Here is a 16,954-nt window from a genome sequence, read left to right on the forward strand (position 1 = left end):
ATAAATTGCAGCAATCCTCGCACAACACGGTACTTATATGACACGGTTTCGCTCTAACACGGTCAGAGAATTGCGGCAAACCACGCATAACGAGGTATTTTTGAACTTTTATGCAAGGAAAAATCCTGCTATTATGTTGGATATAATTTTTCAGCATTTTCATTCTCTTTTGTGACTCCCTGCTTTTGGCTCGCTAGTCATTATGCAAAAAAATAAAACAAATAAAATAAAATAAAAATAGTGACAAATGGGCCTGGAGTACTGGGGTCCATAGTTTAACAGATATTTATTTAAAGTATACCCAGTAAAATAAAATAAAATAAAATATTTCCAGAAGCTTTCGGAACTCGTGTCCCTTTCTCAACTGGCAGAATTTTTGAATACATTACAAGCAAAGTGTGGCACGTTACTCATTCGTCATTGTTGTAGCACGGACGTGTGCTGCCTTGCGCCAGTGATCATCCATCAATAAAACGGTTGTCTCCAGGATTGGATGTATACGCATGCCTTTCTGGCGATTTAATGCCTTAGGGTTGTTCATTATGTTTAGTGACTCTAGCCATAGGCGGTGGCGAAAGTGTCGCGCGTGGTCCACTATCTCAAAGTCGCGCTTGGGGTCAAGATCGTGGTTGGTAGCCCAAAAATGTTCTGCAAGCGCGGACTGGTCAGTTTCGGCAAGCCGGATTGCTCTGTCGTGTTCCGTGAGGCGATCCTGGAGACGTCTCGATGTCTCACCTACGTAGCAACTGTTACAGGCCCTACAGGTGATACGGTACACTACATTGCTGCGTAAGACAGGTGTGACAGGGGTCTTCACACTGGAGACAAGTGAACGTAGGTTCCTACCTGGTAATTGTACACATTTTATGTTGTAACTTCTCAGGATCTTCGAGATACGTCCTGACACTCCTGGATAGTACGGAATGTAGGCGGATGATATGCCGACTTGCTTCGGAGGTCTTGGGTTGGAAGTAAGTTCTTGTGCCTGTAACAAGCATCTGTTTAGTACATGGGATGGATAACCGCATCTGGTTAAGTCCGCCTTCACACGGGAGATCTCGTTACGTCTAATTGTGTCGGTGCTGGAATGGCTCCAGGCCCTGGAGAACAGGGTGCGGGCAGTGCTATTGAGATGGCTTGGAGCGTGGCCGGACCCGTAGTTGGTGAATTGACCGCACCACATGGGTTTGCGGTATACTGAGGTCTCTAGATGTGGGCCTACGCGATGCACTAGCACGTCCAGAAACGGGAGCGAACCGTCCACCTCTGATTCTACGGTAAACTTGATGAAATTGGATAGAGAGTTGAGGTATTCTAGTAGTACCGTTTCAGAACCACGTGGTATTATGGTAAAAATATCGTCGACATATCTACACCACGTTGTAATAGGTGTAGGTGGGTTCTGGTGTATCTGCTTCTCCAGATCTTCCATGGCGATGTTAGCTACTACGGAACTGACAGGGGCACCCATAGCAGTGCCATGTACTTGTTTGTAGAGTGAGTCTTCAAAGGTGAAGATGCTGCTAGAGAGGCATAGGTTGAGGGCGGTACAGATGTCATCAGTGGATAGTGACGTCCTGGATTGGAGGCTTAAGTCGCTCTCAAGGAGTCTTCTGGCGCAGTGCACGGCCTGTTGGACGGGAATCGAGGTGAATAAAGAAACCACGTCAAATGATGCCATGACAGAGTTATCAGGGATTGAAATGTCCTTAATGGTGTTAATGAATTCACTGCTGTTTTTAACGGTGTGAGATGTATTACCTATAAGAGGCGAGAGGAGGCTCGCGATGTGTTTGGACAGTTCATACGTTGGGGCACTGCAGCAAGACACTATAGGTCTGAGAGGAATACCCGGTTTATGGATCTTTGGTAATCCGTAGAATTGTGGTAGTTGGCAGCCAGTAGCACGCAGAAGATGGTGAGTCGCGGTCGGGATCTTCTTATCTTTAAGCCATGCGTGGACAAGTTTATTAACATTTGCTTCCAGACGTTTCAAGACTTTAACGGGAGGATCAGGTAGAGGTTCATATACGTTAGGATCGAGTAATAGGGCCAAGGCTTTCTCTCGGTAGGCTGATCGGTCCAGCACAACAGTCCGGCGCCCTTTATCCGCAGGAAGTACAACGATGGAGTTGTCTTTTCTTATAGATGACAGGGCGGCACGTTGGCGGTGGTTGAGGTTTGAGCACGTTTTTCGAGTGTTGCGGAGGACTGCGGCAGTCTTGAATCGGATCTCGTTGGCAGTTTCTTCGGGAAGGTTGGTAATACTGGCTTCTATGCCCATAGCGAGCTGTGTGATGGGAGGTTTCGATGGTATAACGGCGAAAGCTTCTGGAAATATTTTATTTTATTTTATTTTACTGGGTATACTTTAAATAAATATCTGTTAAAATAAAAATAGTGGGAAATCCTCACATTGGGTTCTGTGCTATTCAACTTGTGCAAAAAAAAATCTAGATTTCAGTTTTACTACTATTGGATAACATGCCAGGCCATCCAAAAGTTGAAGTAATATTCCTACCACCTAATACAACTTGTTTAATTTACCTTTAAAACTCACTACATCAGAAAATTGTTACAATGGATTTTGGAAAAAATAGATTCCAAATCTATTGAAGGAGGCATGGAAACTTTATTCAGTTGTGGACTGTATCGGTATCATAGCTTTATCGGTCAAAGTAAAATCAACTGTCAACATTAACGGAGTGTTGGAAAAATGTATGGCCAGAGTCAGTTCATTCAGGAAATATGGTCGGACCGGCAGAAAAAGGAATTAGTGGTACAACTTGCTAAGTCGGTAGGAGGGAAGGTTTTGATGATATGACTACTGAAGACATTCAAGAATTACTGGTAGAAAAAGAGACTGCCAAAGCGAATTTGGTGGAAATGGCATCAGAGGTAAACCAAATCAATTCAGAGATGATAGTGCAGATGAAAATTTTGTAAATTCCAAATTTTACACTAAAAAGCATATGGAAAGGCATAAACATAGCCGAGCAATTAGAATCTTATTTTTTGAATGCAGATCCTTTGACTGAAAGGAGCACAAAGTTCAAAAGGGGCTTTCAAACATGCTTAGCTCCATATCAAGGAATTTACAAAGGTCTTTCAAGCAAAAGCAAACAAATCCAGATCACTGATTTTTTAAAGACAGCAGAAGATACATGAAATCTAGATGCTGCAGAAGAAAGTTCAGAAGGTGAAGATATTCTGCAACAGAGAAAAATGTTCTTGTTTGATTGTGCTTGTGACGGAAAGGAAAAAAAATTAAATGTAAGTACATTATCTGACATATGTATCAGTTTTTAAGACGTTTGTTTAGTTCTTACTAATTTTAATAAAAATTAAGTTTCTGATAGTTATAAAAAAATTGTGTATTTTTGTTATCTTTTGGAACATAATCCCCTTTTTGTACTGGTTCTTAGTACCATATAACACGGTTTTGCACTTCACGAGATTTTATAGGAACCTAACCTACAAGGGTTACCTGTATATAGTTTTATTATGGGTAATTCATAAGCAATTTTACAATAATAAAATATATTTAATTTGATAAAACTAAAGTAAAATATAACCAAATGTACATTTTTTCCACCAGTACACACACAGAGGAGAGCATTTTTTTTTTCTTTGCTCACAGCTGTAATACCTAATTTGGTTACTGGCTCATTCATGGCTTCTGCATGAACCAAGCAATCTGCTCCTGCAGATTACAGTTAATGTAGCTGTAATTTGCAAGGACAGTGCTAAAAGAGAAATGTCACCCTTTTATGCATGGATTACAAGTATTATGATTTTTGTTATGATGTACAAGAAAGATTGAATTTCTCCACAGTATAAGGTGTGATCAGGAAGTTTAGGGACTAAACTAATATTTGGGAAAAGATGACGCTTACCCATTATGTGGATGGACCTCCTTCAAAGTAGTCCCTTGATACTGCATACATAGATTCCAATGCTTTTGCAACTTTTGGAAACTTTCCTGATAGGCTTTTGTTTTTAAAGCTACATGCTTTGTTTTTGTTAGTGTTTTTCTCGCAATGTGTGCAACAATTTGAAAACTGTACATAACTCTGCACTTAGTTTCATCTAGGGGATTTTTGATCCTTCTAGCGACAGAGGCTGACTTTTTGGCCATCAAGATCTCTACATTGTAAACATACCAAAATTTCTTCTAGCAACATTTCACTAAATTAAATATCTCCTGTAAAAGAAAAAAGAAAGCAAAGGTAATGTTTTCAAATGATATATAGTCCTTGGTTATAAATTCATTTTAACAAGTCTTAACAGGAGTTTTCCTTCTACATCCTTTACTTTATTATCAAGGTAAGTGCACTACAGTGTTTAATGCATTTCTATACAATAAGAGAGTAACAAATGTTATAAAAAATAAAAAAAATAGAAACAATCATCTTCTAGCAATAGTTACAAAAAGGAGTCTAGAATCCAGGAGTCCTTTGATAGAATAGTTATAACTTTAAAGCAAAAATTTGTAAAAGAAAATATTAAACCTAACTACAACAAAGAAAAAAGTCAGTTATAATATACAGAGGTTGTTCAATTAAAACACATTTAATGCTTTTAAAAAAAATTTATGAAGTTTCCTTTGCCATTTTAGACATGCATCCCAATTTTTCAGTTCTTTTCACAAAATTTTATTGGCTGTTAAGTGAGCCATGGCTATTTTGACTACAGCATACGAATTAGAACAACATCCTTTTTAGGCAAGTTTGCATGTATTCATTGTTTTCTCCCTGTCCATCTGTCTATCTGCATATAATAATGACTCCCATTTGATGGATTTTCATGAAATTTTATATTTTGCTCTTTTTAGAAAGATTTGAGCCATTCCAAATTTCATTAAAATTGGGCAAATAGAAATCCAATTATTATATCTCTTTTTCTTTTTTCCCCCATGTACATCACATAACCATATACCATACATTATACTGAAGCACCAGATATTGTTTGTTGCTGTGTGCTAATTGGAGGAATAAATGGAGATGTGCAGCAAACAAATGCTCTTGGTTTAAGCAATATGCACATGAACGTCAATGTTTTTTTGTAAGAGTTTCCCCCCCCTCAAGGTATGTATGTGCAATGGAGTGAAAAGAATTATTTTTATATATTATTAGTTAATTAACTGGTAACAAGATAATTATTTATTGTTCATTTCTATTAATCAGAGAAAATAAAAAATTCAAGAAATTAAGAACACATCTGAAATATAATGCACTGTGTACATTACCTAACTTGTTCAAAATTTTTTTTTCAGTAGACCAAAAATAAGTATGATAACAAATCTGACTTGTAAGCAGGATATTTAAATGCCTCTCAGCACATCTGCATGACCTCAGCATCAAACACAAGCAAACAATTCAAAATTAATGTTAGCAACAGTTTGAAGTCTAACAGCAAAAAGACAATGGTGACTGAGGAAATAGAAATCTGGGATTTTTATTTTTAATTTTTTTTATTTGCTCTTGGGGGACTGAAGATACTTCAAATCACTGCATTCTTGATCATTTTATGATAGGAGAGTGACAACCTTCACCATACATAACCCACCTGGTTTTGGCACATTATAGCTTTAGTTGCTAATGCGCCAATAAAACCCAACAACCAACCAATCAACCAAACAACCATACATAACCAAAATTCTGTTATGAATTTCTAATGGTTCTTTCCCTTCAGCAGTTAAAAACTGAATCACTGCACAGTGATATTTTGAATGCACCATCTATTTGAAATGCCATAAGAAAAATTACACAGCACAACTGTAAACAAAGAGCAAGTGAAATGAATCAGGTCTTGTTATGAATAAGCATCTTGTCATGTTGGTTTAAGCTAGGGATGATCATCCTGGGCTCAACCCACACATCCTTTTGAAGTGGCTCATTGGTGTCACGCCTTTTTTATTTTTAAAATTTTTAACCTTCCATAACATTTGAGAGACTTCTTTTTTTTTCCTGCAAATTTCTTCTGAATTTGGAAGTAGGATCATATCCTCCCATGTCTTCCAGTCCTCCTCACAAAGGATCTCCAAAATGTTCCTAATCAAAGGTTTCTATACATTGAGGATGACAGACCATAACTTCCAAAATAACTTATGAATAGCCACAACAAGCATTTCACCAAACATTTCCAACTGTGAAAACTTACAAGTCCAACAGTCATATTAACAATATTTTATTTCTCCTTCTTGCATGATTATAAAATAATTTCATATGGTCATTCATTATATTTCTATCCATTTGTACTAATTAAACTAATAAGATAATTATTTTTTGCCTGATGTAAAGATTCTGCTTCCCTTGCACCATTGTTCCTTATTAATGTTTTCAACTGTAATATTTCCAATAGTTTTAGTAATTAGTACGGTTATTTAGAAAAAATCAAAAAAAAATCTCTGTAAAAAGAATATATAAATGAAAACAGAAAAGTATACACAACTAAGGCAGCACTGGTCTACAGCAGTTTATAATATTTTCATCTAGCCCAGCTATATAAAAGTTACCCACCCCTTTAAGTATATGTGCACCTGTTTCTCTAACCCTACCAAGAAATGTCCCTTACTGAATAATGCATTTTAATTGACCAACCCTCACAGAAAACAGTTATTGCAGATTGATGCTAATAAAAATGCATTTAACATGCATGGTGATAAACATTTCAGAAGATACCATAAACTACTTACAATTCCTTAAACTTCTGTTTTCTTCTTCTAGCCTTTGAAATCGAGAATTCAGTTCACTCAGACTTCCAACACAGGAATTAACTTCCAAGCTGTCACCCTGTGGAAAAGAAACCTATACCTCATTTAATACTTATCTTTTTTATTTTTAAAGTGTCAATTTTTTTTTAAATAAAAATTTCACAAACAATGAAAAATACAGATGACTTATAAATTCAGTTGTTTCCAAAATATATACACTTTGTTTTTATTTTTTATAATTCAAATTAGAGATTTCAAATCCTTTGTGGAAGTGGTAAACTACATTTGCTTGAATTAAAATGGTCGAGAATAAACAGATATGTACAGCATAATTTTTTCCTAAAACCTGGAAAATTTATTCAGCATTTTGTATTTGTAAAATAATAAGAGGAGTTTACCTCAATAATTATTATTTTACAAATATTAATATCAACGTAGAACGTATTGAGTATTATAGCTCTGATTCTTACTATCAGCATTTTGTATATATTCCTGTGTATATTCTGAGTAAATGGATGCCTGATTAGTGCCATTCCCAAGTTGTATATTTTATTCTGATGTATTTTTTTGTTATAACCCCCCCTCCCGTGTAGTTCCAAAAATAACAAATACTTCCCATTGTTCGTGCAATAAATTTATTTCAAAAAAGATATTCAATACAATTGTCCCCACATGAAATCATTTCTTGTCACCAATGTCGGAGCATCTGAAATACCATCTAATAAGCCATTTTGGTTGAGCAAAGGATACTTCATATTATGGCTTCTGGAAGTTCAATAAGAGACAAAAACCTCATTCCATGGAAAGATTCCTTTAACTATATGGAAAGAGGTCAAATCTAGTTTTTATGGGTGAGGGGTAGAATTTTCCAGTTATACTTATCCATTAAATTAGTCCCTTGTGCTATATGCAGCCTTGCATTTTCATGGAGAATGGGAATTCCTGCTTCCTAAACTTCTGGACAAATTTTGCTAATTTTCAGTTTCAGCTTTGATTACAGAAATTCTGCATGATGGTCAGAATCAGTCCTCATTCCTTGATGCACTTTACCTGTGATAATGGTGACATGCATAACATATAGGCAAAAGAATCTTTTATTTGACCTTTCACTACTGTCAACAGAACTTTTTTGCACACCGTGATGGAGGGTGCTTCCAATGAATTGTTTGAGTCTTGAGAGTTCAAGTTCATTAATCTGAAATCTGTTTTGTCTATTATTATGATTAATGGGAGAATTCACTTCCTTTATGCTAAAGACACTGTAATAAGGTGTGCATGTTTTTATTTGTCAGAAAAATGAAGGAAACCTATCTGGCAAAAACTTTTGCTTGCATAGTACTTTAATTAGTATCCATAAATGTTTGTTTTGGATGTAGGCTTCAACAGCAGTTTCTTCTATTATCATTCTTTGATCTTATCCACAAAAACTGTAGCAACAATGATGGCTGAGGTGTCATCAGTTACTGTTCATCCCACCAATTTTGAGTCACCCAAAATGCTTTTGCAGCCTTCTTGAAAACATTGTGCCCATCTACACACTAGACTTTATTTATTCAGTTCAACTAAATATAGGGTAGGCCACACATAAGGAAACAAATATATATTTTAATTAATGCCAGTGCAATAGAAAGAGCACAAATAAACTTTAAAAAAAAATTTTTTTTTTCAACATCTCTTCAATATGGCCAATATTTTGGTCTTTACAAAATTGTAATCCTTTGGGTATAGAGCAAGACAGTTACCTCAGAAATGCTTTCAAATTCTCTTAACTATTGATTGCTGAAGCTCTAACTTATTACTAAATAGTTTATCCTTTAAGAATCCCCACAAAAAATAATCAAAGGATGTTAAATCCAGGGAGCACAGTGGCCATTCAATAGAGCCCCGCTGTCCAATCCAGAGACCTGGGAACTTTTTGTCTAAGAAGCCGTGGACAGTTTTTGCATAGTGTGCTGGTGCTCCATCTTGCATAAATAAGCAATAGAGAAAATTGATTTTGGACTGCATTAATGGAATGATTTTGTCCTTTAGCAGTCTTCATGGTTTCTTCAAAATAAAAATATCCGAGAACATCTATCCAAATTCCAGCATGGACTGCATGTCAAGAGCATTTAAATCTTTGTTAAGAAATAAATTGGGGTTGTTAAGATAGTAATAACACATTTAGGGCAATTAACAGTTCTATTTAGTTCAAATCTTCATCAGTCCACAAAACATTATCAATGATATCTAGGTTTGTAACACTCGTGGCCAAAAACCATTTGGCAAATTCCAATCTTCTAAGGCAGACTCATTCAAACTTCATAGAAACATGGGATGATAAGCCTTGTATTTGAGTTCCTTTATCATTCCTTTTACACTTTTTTTTAGGTATACTTATTAAGTTCCAATCTTAGCTTTCTTTGAGATTTTTTAAAGCTTATACATAAAAATTGCCGAACAATACACTTTTTGAATATTGAAAGTCACCTACACACCTGTTATGGAATTCTTCATTAGACCTAACTTTATGTAAAACGGCAACAAAAATATTTTGTTCAGTTAACTCCTGGCTTATAGATGACATTTTCCTTTCCAAGTACAAGCTTCATTGGAGGGCACTTCTAAGTTTTGTAACGAATGATTTTGGCTCAACTGTCCCATGTGCATAAAATGTAACAATGTTTCATATAACCAAATTACAGATCTTCTTTGGCAATTACCAAATTCAATCATATTGTACATTATGAGAAGTTTCACGTTCTCATAGGATTCTTTCATGTGGACAGCAGTGACCGATTTCGTACAGATGGAATTATGTAATTTACTGAAAATACACTGGGGGGGGGGCATTTCTAGAGAACAAGCAACTAGAAATAAATTAAATGTTTTTGTGAGCTAAAAAGTTGAATTGACTGTTCTGACTGCTTCAGAGAGGAAAATGAAATTACATATACTAATTAAAAAGAAGACTACCCATGGAAATATCTGCAGAAAAGAAAATAAGCAGAAGCAAAATGTGTGTAATAGTAGAAAGTCCATGAGGGTAAGAGGGTTAATCAATCAATCAAGCTAACTGCTATCTTTTGGATAGAAGAAAATATTTCATCACAATTTTTAGATGCTCATTCAAACCTGTCCTACCAATATTCCATGGCAGCATGCATGTGCTTTTGTATACATTAACAGCTACTCAAAAGGAAAATAATACCCAGGTGCAAAAAAAAAAAAAAAAGTTTTTTGGTGCAAAGAATGGGACATTTGCATTCCTTGCAAACTTTTTGGCTTTATCAGATTTCCAAAAACTACATGTTTTTTGCAGTTTTATGGAAAGTTTACTTTTATTCTGGATTTCAGTCAAGTTGTGCTGTGCTATACTTGCATGTTTTTCAAATATGCATGTGTAAGGAACATAAATGAGGAGGTGCTTTCAACTACATGGCTGAAAAGCACTGTAATGACATAAAAAACTTGTTTAAACAAAAATAATGATGCTGCAAAAGTGACATTTTTTATCCTTATTTACAATGAATAATTACATTGTAAATAAAAGTCAAAAAACATGCATAATTACAAACCAATTTGATTTGACTGAATACTACAATGTGGTTAAAAAAGAACTGGATGCAAAAAATAATTCTGATATCATATACAGAAACTCCCCTCTACTTACGGAAATTCGACTTTATGCACGTTTTTCCCTACCCATGCAAACTTAAAAAAAATTATGGAAACATATTTTGCATCCCATAGGAATAATATAGGAATATTATGAAATATCATAGGAATATTATGAATATAGGAATATTGCGAAAATATCGTAATGTGAACCCAATAACATTGGGGTGGTTTTTTATGTAATTCGTTCCAAGTCCTTGGAATTTGAAAATTTCGCTATATTACTAAGCTATTTATTTCTCTAAAAGGTCATATTTGTAATGAAAATTGCACTATCCTTTCATTGTTATCATAATAATCAACAACAAATTCAAAATGGGAAGCATTCAAAGAATTAATCTTGGAAGCTACTAGACTTATCATACCAACTAAGAAATACTGTTCAAGATTTAGGCCTATATGGATGTCAGATGGACTAATTAGACATGTGGCAGAGAAAAAAAATGTATGGGATACATATAAATTAACAGGTGACAGAGAAGCTTATGATAGATATCAACTGGTCTGTAACCAAGTCACAAAGGAGGTTAGGCAGGCAAAGGCAGATGAGAAATCTTTGACAAAGATGCAAAGATAAACAGCAAAGAGTTCTTTAGTTATGTAAACTCTAGAAGGAAGAGGATGAATCAGATTGGTCCACTTGATATTGATGGTTCAACTGTTGATGATCTTCCTCAGGTAGCCAACAAACTAAATGAATATTTTGCATCGACATTCACACATGAGGAGTTATTCAGGGAGGGGAATGCCAGAGGTGCATTAAACTCTGGCAATAAGCTAGACAATCTTGTAATAACTGAGAGTAAAGTGGAGGAGAAATTGTTGAAGATAAACATAATAAAGGCACCTGGGGTGGATGGAATCTATCCAGTTATATTAAAGGAGGCAGCAAAGGAAGTAAGCAAACTCTTAGCCATAATTATGAGAGCTTCCTTGGACTCAGGGTAGGTACACATGGACTGGAGATGTGCAAATGTGACCTAAATTCGCAAAGGAGGATTGAGGGAAGACAAGTAATTACAGACCTGTTAGTTTAACTTCTGTTTCAGGGAAATTAATGGAGGCAATAGTTAAAGAAGCATTGCAGGATCATCTAGACAAGACTTTTATAGCTCGGACACAGCATGGGTTTGTTAAGGAGAAGTCTTGTCTGAACAATTTGATTGGATATTATGATGTAGTCACAAAGGAACTGGATGCAAAGAATAATTTTGATATCATATATTTGGATCTTAGAAAGGCTTTTGATACTGTTGTACATGGAAGACTGCTGCACAAATTGGAGCAGTGTGGCACTGGAAGCAAATTTCTGCTATGGATAAAGGGATGGTTCAGTGGGAGAAGACAGAGTGGTAATCAATGGACACTACTCTTCGTGGACTAATGTTATTAGTGGAGTCTCCCAGGGTTCAGTGTTGGGTCCACTGTTGTTTTCTGCATTCATCAATGATATTGATGATGGTATATCAGGCTTAATGTCCAAGTTTGCAGATTATACAAAGATCGGCAGGGTTGTTAATGACACTAATGACAGTAAGCTGCTGCAACAGGATATAGAAAAGTTGAGCAGATGGACTGAGAGGTGACAACTGAAGTTTAATATTGACAAATATAAAGTACTGCACATGGGAAGCAGTAACCCCAGAGTAACGTATCAACTGTGTGGTACTACATTGTCAGTGGTAGAGTGAAAAGAACCTGGAGGTGATTGTGCAGGCAGATATGAAGTTTTCTGAGCAGTGCAGACGGTCAGTGTTGGGTCCACTGTTGTTTTCTGCATTCATCAATGATATTGATGATGGTATATCAGGCTTAATTATACAAAGTTTGCAGATTATACAAAGATCGGCAGGGTTGTTAATGACACTAATGACAGTAAGCTGCTGCAACAGGATATAGAAAAGTTGAGCAGATGGACTGAGAGGTGACAACTGAAGTTTAATATTGACAAATATAAAGTACTGCACATGGGAAGCAGTAACCCCAGAGTAACGTATCAACTGTGTGGTACTACATTGTCAGTGGTAGAGTGAAAAGAACCTGGAGGTGATTGTGCAGGCAGATATGAAGTTTTCTGAGCAGTGCAGACGGTCTGCAAGAGTAGCTCATGGTGTCTTGTCAACGATATACAGGAATTTTTCTTACAAGAATAAAGAGGTGATTATCCCCTTGTATAAGGCAATGGTCAGGCCACACCTTGATTACTGTATACAGGACTGGACGCCTTGTTTTAAGAAGGATGTAGAGCCGTTGGAACAAGTACAGAGAAGGGCAACAAGATTAGTGAATTGAACAAAGGGTTGCTCTTATGAAGAAAAACTTAAGTTTTGAAAATTAGTGTCTAGAGACTAGGTACCTGCGAGGTGATCTGATTGAGGTGTATAAAGCCTTGAATGGTTTTAGCATGCTCAATGCTGATGGGATTCTTCCTCTTGCTCAGAATAATTGCCTGAGAGGGCATAAATTCAAATTGAGGAAACACAGTTGTAGGATAGATGTGCAGAAGTTTGCCTTTAGCCAGCAGGTGGTTGATTGCTGGAATAAACTTCCATCTATCATTGTAGAAGTTGATAGCTTAAACAGATTCAAGGCAGAACTAGACAAACATTTGGAGCAAGTGGATGGGTGAAATGAGAAGGGTGTTTTTTTTTTTTTTGGCTGATGCTATATAAGCTTGCTTTCTTGCATCATGTGCCCTGCTAATGCTAATTGCTAATTTTGAATGCATTTGTGATATTTTTCTAAAGCACGTTTCTGGAGGTCAATACAATTTTCATAAAACAATTTGCACTTTCTGGTTTACTGGGCTTTTCTGTTTGTGGATCTAATTATAAACAGGTAGTAAACTCAATCTTATTGCATTTGCGAAAATACCAATAACTGCAATTGTGTGGGTTTTTATGCTATTATGGTGAAATATGTTCCCCCTTCACTGAAATCTTCAATTATATAAAATACAAATTTTCAGAAACTTCTCTTCATTCCTATTTACATATTACAATGATGAAAGGAAAGTGACCAACAAAAAGTGCATGTGGTGGTAGTGCCAGGAAACAAAACAAAATTTATTTAGAAATGAAGATGAAAATGATTTAGAAGTACGAAGCAGGACAAAGTTTGTCATCAATTGCAAGGGAATTAGGTGTCCCTGCTTCAACAGTGAATACTACTTTAAAGGACAAAGGATCAACAGTGATCACAAACAGCGTTCAGGTGCTATATCAAAGATGGAACAGCCGTTAATAATATGGATCGAAAATCAGATTAAGAAGTGAGTGCCCCTGAGTCTAATGACCATTCAAGCAAAAGCAACAAGTATTTATAAAGATATTAAGGATAAGTACGGCGAATCCCAACCCAAGTTCGTAGCAAGCAACGGGTGGTTTAATAGGTTCAAGCACAGCACTGGTTTCCACAAAGTTAAAGTATGCGGTGAAGTCCCCAGTGATGATTCTGCAGCTGCAGAGAAATTTTGTGGTGTTGGAAAAAAATTATTGATAAAGGTGGTTATTCAATGCAGCAAATGCAAAGTGCTGCATTTGGGTAGCAGTAACCCCAGAGAAATGTACTAACTGTGTGGTATCTACACTCAGGGTAGTGGAGAATGAAAAAGAGCTGGGGGTAATTGTGCAGTCAGATACAAAGATTTCTAAGCAATGCAAAAAGGCTGCATGAGTAGCTTATGGGGTCTTGTCAATGATATATAGGAATTTTTCTAGCAGAGATAAGGAGGTGATTACCCCTTGTATAAGGGAATGGTCAGGCCACACCTTGAGTACTGCATATAGGTCTGGAGGCCTCATTTTAGGAACAATGTTGAGCTACTAGAACGAGTACAGAGAAGGACAACGAGATTAGTGAGTGGAACATAGGGTTGCTGTTACCAAGATGGGTTTTAAGTTCTGCAAATTGCAGTGTCTGGAGACTAGGCACCTGCAAGGTGATCTGATTGAGGTGTAAGGCCATGAATGGTTTGAGCAAGTTCAATGCTGATGGGATTCTTCCTCTTGCTCAGATTACTCACCTGAGGGGACATAAATTCAAACTGAGGAAAGACAGTTGTAGAATAGATGTGCGGAAATTTGCCTTTAGCCAGCGGGTGGTTGATTGCTAGAGTAAGCTTCCACCTGTCATTGATAGCTTAAATAAATTCAAGACTGAACTAGACAAACTTTTGGAGTGAATGGATGGGTGAAACAAGTTTTTTTTTTTTTTTTGGCTAATGCTATATAAACTAGCTTTCTTTGCATATGCCTCTACTAATGCTATACAGCTTGAATAAAATTATCATATGGCTGCATTGTCCTTCAAACACGCCACATGTACAGCTGGACAATGTAGTTGGAGAGCACAGAAACAGAAAGTCAGTGAGGCCTTCAACTCCATTGCATATTTATGCGAGTTAAATACTATGATCTTGTTTAACTGGAGCACAAAGTATAACTGCAGCATACTACAAGTGGGTGCAAAATATCTAGTACTTGAAGGAGCAAATATATAAGCATAGAAAATGTGTTGTTGTTATTTGGTTTTTAGGAGCATTAGTAACTAAGGCCATATTGCTCCGGGATATGCGGTGGTCATTCCCTGACCTTTCTGCATCCTCTGTATTTGGTGGTGACAGGCTCAAACCCCAGTCTAATCAAGAAGCGTGTGCTACGGCACTGCTGCTCCTTCCCACCTGGCTATGGAGGCGCCTAGAAAATGTGTGAATTGTATATTTACTCTTTGTGGTAAATAGGCAACCTACTATTTGCAAGTTCTTTTGGTTTGTAGCCTTCTGCAATAATATCAGGCTCAATTATGTAGCAATACCTGTTCACATGTCAAGGACTGTATTAAGAATGAAGCATTCTTAATATCAGATATGAATGTCACCAAAGATAGGAATAGGAGTAGTAGAGTTTTTTTTTTTTTTTGCTAGAAATAAGACAGGACAGTTTTAGAAGGATTACAGTTAATTAGGTTGATTCATCTCAATCATTATCCCATTAGAGAATTACCTGGAGATTTACATTTACAGAACTGGTGGTGGATATTAAAGTAGTTGGGACTGTTTGTTTAGTGCTAGCTTTCCCAAAACGGGAGGTGGAACATAGCAATAGCAGCTATCATCAGTAAAACTACAGACAGGATTTTGGGAGCAAATGTCAAGAGCAACTGTTTGAATTTCAAACTTTTTTCAGTAAATTTGTCCAAATATTGAAAGCCATCTTCACAGATAGCTAACGTTAGTGAGCAAGCATATCACCAGTGGATCAACACTGATGGAATCCACAATGCTTGAAATGACTTCATTAATATGCATTGATGGATTTCTTTACCTTGGAAAGAGCCAAGATAAGTGCAATGGGGTAAAATTTGATGGGAGGGACATGTCGTCCCTTGCAGAAAAAGGCTGGATATGAGCAAAATTCCAAGCAGAAGAAAAAACACCAGTGGAATAAGAAAATGTAAAAAGGCAACACAGAACAGAAGCAGGTTTGGAAAACAAGTGAAGAAATGCCATCAGGATTAGGGATTTTTTTTGGCATCAAAACTGTTCAGAATTTTCCACTCGGTACCATCTGACATTTTTTGTCAGAACACCACAGAAAACACTCAGCGGAGCGTTAGTGCGCGTGCATGTGCATATATTGGGCCTGGTTGGAGGTGGTTTGCCAGAATTTCCAGTATAGGAATTAGAAAAAAAGTAGGATGCTAGTAAGTTGGGCTTTAACTGAGGACGTAACAAACCCATCAGGTTGTAACAGAGTAGGAGTATAAATGGACAGAAGTTGTGGCCAATCGCTTTGGAAAGAGACCAGAATTCTTGACTAGCATCTGGACAAGAAGCAAGTTTTCTACTCTTAGCCTGTTCAAAATTTCTTGTAAATTTTGCAAACACATATATACAAAGGTATTTAATTATGGTTAACTACCGCCAAAAAAATCACTATTTCACACTTAGCTATAAACTTATCAAAAACAAGAATATAATATAAGATTACAATAGCTATTTTGTTCATTTGTTTACTAGAATAGCAGGAATATGAAATTCCATAACACAGACAGTTTTCACTTTATGTTTCAGGGTTTAGAAGGCCAAACACAATTTGCTATAAATTGCATCTTGTGAGCAAAATGAGGAACAACCTGACAGAATTCAGTGTTATTAAAATTCCTCTAACAGAGGACAAAACATTCTACAGAATCACTATACTCACAGTGAATATATGACATTCCAAACAAAAATAGCTTTATTGTTTAAAATGTAAAGTCTATATTAGTCTTTGTAACTTCTCTATAAGGTATTACAGAACTTAACCAATTTTTATTACCAAACTTAACACCCTTAACATGAGAAAAGTAATAGATCACTAAAGCTTGCAAAAATTGGAATACAAGGTGATTCAAAAAAAAAAAAAAAATACTTTCAGATGTTTAGGAAATGCTAACCTTGTATATGACAGTAAATTCTCTAATACCAAACAACAGATGATTTTTTTAAACCATCATCAGAAATTTAACTTCTATCATATCCAATTAGTGGGGGGAATTTGTTAAAATGACTAATTCTCAGTAAAGAGTCATCCTGCTGCA

General features: G+C 36.2%; 1 protein-coding gene across 5 annotated transcripts in view; it reads right to left on the reverse strand.

The window, feature by feature from the left end:
- LOC150075344 (elongation factor 1-delta-like) overlaps nucleotides 1-16,954 on the reverse strand; it is a 108,425-nt gene that overhangs the window by 42,453 nt on the left and 49,018 nt on the right. For 3 of the 5 annotated variants that reach the window (XM_090389209.1, XM_090389204.1, XM_090389205.1), the window contains one exon: nucleotides 6,698-6,809. In XM_090389209.1, the coding sequence (XP_090245335.1) occupies nucleotides 6,698-6,809 (112 nt within the window). The remainder of the gene's footprint in view (nucleotides 1-6,697; nucleotides 6,810-16,954) is intronic. The other 2 variants (XM_090389210.1, XM_090389208.1) reach the window with 1 other exon arrangement.

The sequence above is a fragment of the Mastigoproctus giganteus genome, chromosome 14, assembly GCF_048544385.1.
Source record: "Mastigoproctus giganteus isolate SK-2022 chromosome 14, ASM4854438v1, whole genome shotgun sequence".
Lineage (NCBI taxonomy): Eukaryota > Metazoa > Arthropoda > Arachnida > Uropygi > Thelyphonidae > Mastigoproctus > Mastigoproctus giganteus.